General features: G+C 39.1%; 1 protein-coding gene across 1 annotated transcript in view; it reads left to right on the plus strand.

The window, feature by feature from the left end:
* Window positions 1-1,031: 1,031 nt before the first annotated feature.
* LOC138028487 (macrosialin-like) overlaps window positions 1,032-4,907 on the plus strand; it is a 6,501-nt gene continuing 2,625 nt past the window's right edge. The window contains exons 1-3 of the mRNA XM_068876039.1: window positions 1,032-1,166; window positions 2,338-2,933; window positions 4,297-4,522. Of these exons, the coding sequence (XP_068732140.1) occupies window positions 1,121-1,166; window positions 2,338-2,933; window positions 4,297-4,522 (868 nt within the window). The 5' untranslated portion in view covers window positions 1,032-1,120. The remainder of the gene's footprint in view (window positions 1,167-2,337; window positions 2,934-4,296; window positions 4,523-4,907) is intronic.

The raw sequence follows: 4,907 nt of genomic DNA on the forward strand, positions 1-4,907 counted from the left end.
ACATGACGATGAATTTTCAGTTCTCTCTCTACGCTTCCAACCGAGTCATACCAGTTTAATTCCTCGACAGTTACTACACATTTTTAACGCGAAAGGACATGAAATAGTTTCGTAGTGATATGAATAACGCGGATTTGTATTCTTAAATGAAGTCCTCGTAGCCGTCGTCGTCCTCGTTTCGTAAGCTCCCTACTAACCACACCGGAAGGAAGCTATCCACAATAGACCCATATCACTCACTGTCCGAACAAAAGATTTTGCCCGTCTAACATCTCATTCAGTGTGAGGCTGGACGGGCAAAGACAATGCAAAGACAAAACCTTCCGCGCAAATTCAAAAGTTGATCTATGCACCTTTGGCATGATCCAATATAGCTGTAAACTGATTGGCCCTAAAGAGAGTGGCAAGAATGTTGCCCTTTTTTTTTTTTTAAATACAGATTGAAAGTTTAATTTTATGTTAAGGGTAAAAAGGTTTACATAGCCGACTTGTTACAAATTCGCTTAAACATAAACAAGAAGACCAGGGAAAAAATGTAGTATGGTTATACTATTTGCTATTCGTGTTGTAAAGTTGTGCCGTCACCGCGAAAGTGGGGAGCTTTAGCAACGACAACGGCGACGGCAACGAGAACGTCAAAAATTTGCATATTTAGTAGGGAAAAACAATAGTTTTGCACGCCCTGCACGTGCGTTTTACAATTTTGTCCATTTCTTTGCCGTCGTCAGCAAACAACAACGTGAAATAGCCAAATTTGAGGTTTTATGGAGGACGTCAGCACTTGAGGATAAATTTTCATTTTCTCCCCTAAAGTAAAGGGGCGCTCATAACTGTTTCATTCCTGACGTACTGCTACAACTTTGTCATATTAAAAAGCTTGGAATAGTCTCGAAGCGATCGCAATAACGCGAATTTATGTTTTTAGATGATGTTCTCGTTACCGTTCCCGTCGTCGTTGCTAAAGCTCCTCCCCCATCCCGGCGTGGCAGGCGTCTAGCTAGCGCTACCACGGGGACTGGACTCTGCCACGTGATCACTTTAACTTCTTCTTCCCGGAACGCTTGTTGACTGTTTCTCTTTGCGGCAGTGTTTGCCTTGTTTTGGGTTTGCTGTGGCGATCATGCCTTTTCATTACCGGCTTCTTGCAATTTGCATGCTTTGCAAAGGTATTTACTTGTATTTTCTTTAATTAAAACTCCTTTATTAATTTGCTAGACGCTTTGAACATGCGAACCAAATGACGTCACGCGGTCATAGCCAGACACATGAATGAAATATGAGAAGGATCCCTAATTATTTCTTATTAGCTTTTTGATCACTAGTTGTAGGTTTATTGTAATGTCGACGCTATTAATTTGTAAGGAAACGAACGAGGGATGACTATTTGGGTTCGCTTTTTTGTACTTTCAGAATCCAATATAGTCTCTGGCACTTTCTTGCTGAGATATGTGATCATGAGATTACACAACGCTAAGCCTTGACGTCATAATGCTCGTTAAATGCCCGGGAAAATGAGAATTTCGTAACAAAGAAGACACAGGCGGCGGTTGTAAAGGTGTAACCAACGTGCCCACCAAGTTATATCGCTTCAGTAACAAACTAACACGCGTATTGTTTCGGTGACAAAGTTCCATGCAAATTATTCGTCAAAGGCTGTAAATATAATAACATTACTAGTCATGTCAAATTGAAAGTGAAGTGCTGCGAGTTCAAAACTCTTTAATTTGTAAAAAATCATAAGATGATATGACAGTATCAAAACGTTGTTAGGGGTAAATAGGGGTGAGCAAATCGGTCAGTGTAAAACGCAGACTGCAGACTGCAGATTGCAGACCAGGGGTAAAATGCAGACTGAGGTTATAATTTAACTGTTGAAAAAGCCCAAACCCATTAGAAATGCTAACAGTTAAGCCTAGATATTGTTTTAGACATAATTAGGCCTAAGGTTAGCATTTCTAAGGGTTTGGGCTTTGAGTGACTCCCACCTGTGCTTCAATTTTCTTGATTTAACATGATTTAAGCAACCCGGGAAGCATGTGTGCAGGGATGGCGCAGTGGTGAGAGCGCTCGCCTCCCACCAGTGTGGCCCGGGTTCGATTCCCGGACTCAGCGTCATATGTGGGTTGAGTTTGTTTGTTCTCTACTCTGCATTGAGAAGTTTTCTCCGGGTATTCCGGTTTCCCCTCTCCTCAAAAACCAACATTTGACTTGATTTACTTTCATTGTTAATTTCAGTTTACAGTGTCCCCAATTAGCGCTCCAGCGCTAGAACGACTAGACACTTAAATAAAGTTCCTTTCCTTTCCGTTCCTTTCCTTATATCCATTTATCTTTCAGTTCTTGGTTTCTGGACAATGGTAAAAGCCCTTGATGTGGAGACCACCACCACACTGGTCTATTCAGGCCTAACAGAGTTCAAAAGTGATAAGGCCACATCTTCACCAAAGATGTCTGCATCACCAAACAAAACAAGCTCTGCATCAATGCATAACACAACTGTATCACCACTCAAAACAAGCATGGCATCATCCCAAATAATGAATGCATCACAAAGCAAAACAAGCAACACATCACACAAAATCACTGTTACACCATCACACAAGACTGTCACACCATCAATCCACACAACTGTCACACCATCAATCCACACAACTGTCACACCATCAATCCACACAACTGTCACACCATCAATCCACCCAACTGTCATACCGTCAACCAGTAGGTCTGTCCTACCCTCGCACAACACAACTGTTATGCCTAGCCATAACATGACCATCATGCCTTCATCAGCACACACTGTTGTACCAACCTCATCAGTGCATCCCATGCCGCCATCTCCAGCACGGGGAAACTTCACAGTCAAAAACAAGAAGCAAATAGTGTGTCTTGTGGCCTACATGGGTGCAAAGTTTGATGTCATGGTTAAATCTAAGGTTTGTAAAACTGCTCCCCTTAAGGCAAAAAACATAGCTTTTTAGGCAATGTAGAGGTTAAGAAACGGTCCAGATAAGAACGATAGCAACAACGGCAACAAACATGTTGGAATTCAATTGGTATGCAAAAAGGTGATAACTTTTCTATTGTCTGTACTTACTTCTGATTGGCTTAAACAGCAAAAGTTAACAAAAGTTCACAAAAGCAGTATTATATTCATCCTTATTTTCCAACCATCTTTCATCTGGTCTCAGTTTAAATGCATTCCACAGAAATCGTATGTGGGGAACATGTAAAATTGTAAACGTTTCTTGGCTTTTGTTTTCAACTCTTGTGATTGGTCAAAATCTTTTAACACAAAAAAACACCCTTTCAAAGTGGGCTGCAAATGAATTTTATTGCGTTAACTACCTTCCTGTAGGTTTATGCATTCTCTGTGTAAAAATGATAACATTCCTATGTGGGGAAAGCCCCGTTGCCGCATAACAAAGGAAATTGCTATCCACCTTACACGGATCATTACTTAATAATATTAACCCATTGACTCATGAACTACCCCCAACTGATGGGTAAAATTGTCTGGTGAAAATCTAAACATTGTATTTCACTCTTAGGAGTCAATGGGTTAAGTTGCATGGAAAAAATAAACTGTAAATAATTTCTTAGCAAAGGGTAACTTTTGTGCTACAATTTCTGCAGAAATTCTGTTGAAATTCACATGAACTCTTAAGTGCCACTATGACCAAAAAGTGAATTCTTTTTTTTCTTTGGATTTCAAAACTATGTTAACTAGAGTAAACACTAAAATGACCCAAGTTTTAAGCCTTGATTTAAAAAAAGATTTTATTTTAAGTGGAATTTTCTTAAATGGTCTGCCATTACTAGCATTAAAATCTTGAGAGAGCTGGATCCAGGAGAAAATGACATCAAAGATTCGTTAGTTAAAGAGTGCAAATTATCTGTGTGTTTGTGGCTGAATTAATATTCAGCACAGGAGTTTCAGGCTTTTGAGACTTTTTAAACTTTTTTTTGCATATATGACAAGGAGACTATTTACAAGCTGAAACTTTAGGCTAGTGAGTAAATGATGTCGCTTTTCCAAAGATCCAACTATATGAGGTCCAATTGGTCAGTTTTGAACATGCGTAATGGCAGGCCATGAATTTCAAATCTGAAGGAAAATCCTACACATCCCCCAGTTCCTTAAAAATCAGATGCACTGTTCCCACAATATCTATTTGTACCTCAATAACCAATATCATGACATTGGTTTCCTTGTGTTTTTTTAGCCACATTAAAATTCTAGTGGATAGGTTACTTTTCATTAATTTTGTGTTTATTATTAAAAAATTATTGTTGTAGAAAATGACAATTGTGCTTCCAACAAATGCCTCGGCAAGTGGATTATGTGATAATTCAACTCAGGAGCCTTATATCACTCTTCAGTGGGATTCACAAGAAGGCCACTGCAACTTCACCATGCATTTTGTTAAATATGCAAAGAAGGATGAAGATCTGAAAGCCTCTTTTGACAGTTGGGCTGCTGCAAATCTGACATTCTCATTGAAAACCACATTTGGGTCCACTGGTTTGTCAATATTTTTTTGTTTATTTATTTGTTTGTGCCAATAAGTGTATATTCTGCTATTGATCACCCATTTCAACCCCAAATAGTCTACATGTTAAATTGGTTGATATTTCTCATCAGAGCACTTCTTCAACCATTTTCATTGTCTTAAAGCTAACTTCAGAGAAACATTACAATTGGACTGTGTACTCTGAGTAGACAAGTCGAAGGAAGACATCAACTAGAGCCCTACCTGGTTAGCAAGGTCTTTCACCTTGGAACTTTTGCTTTGTTACTCTTGTAGCAAAATTACAGTCTTTTATTACTACTGCTGTTTCTTTGCTTGCAAGGGAAACCTCTGTTGAGAAAGATCATAACTGTAGAAATGACTATTAAACTTTCTTGA

This window comes from Montipora capricornis, chromosome 13 (genome assembly GCF_036669925.1).
Source record: "Montipora capricornis isolate CH-2021 chromosome 13, ASM3666992v2, whole genome shotgun sequence".
Taxonomy (NCBI): domain Eukaryota; kingdom Metazoa; phylum Cnidaria; class Anthozoa; order Scleractinia; family Acroporidae; genus Montipora; species Montipora capricornis.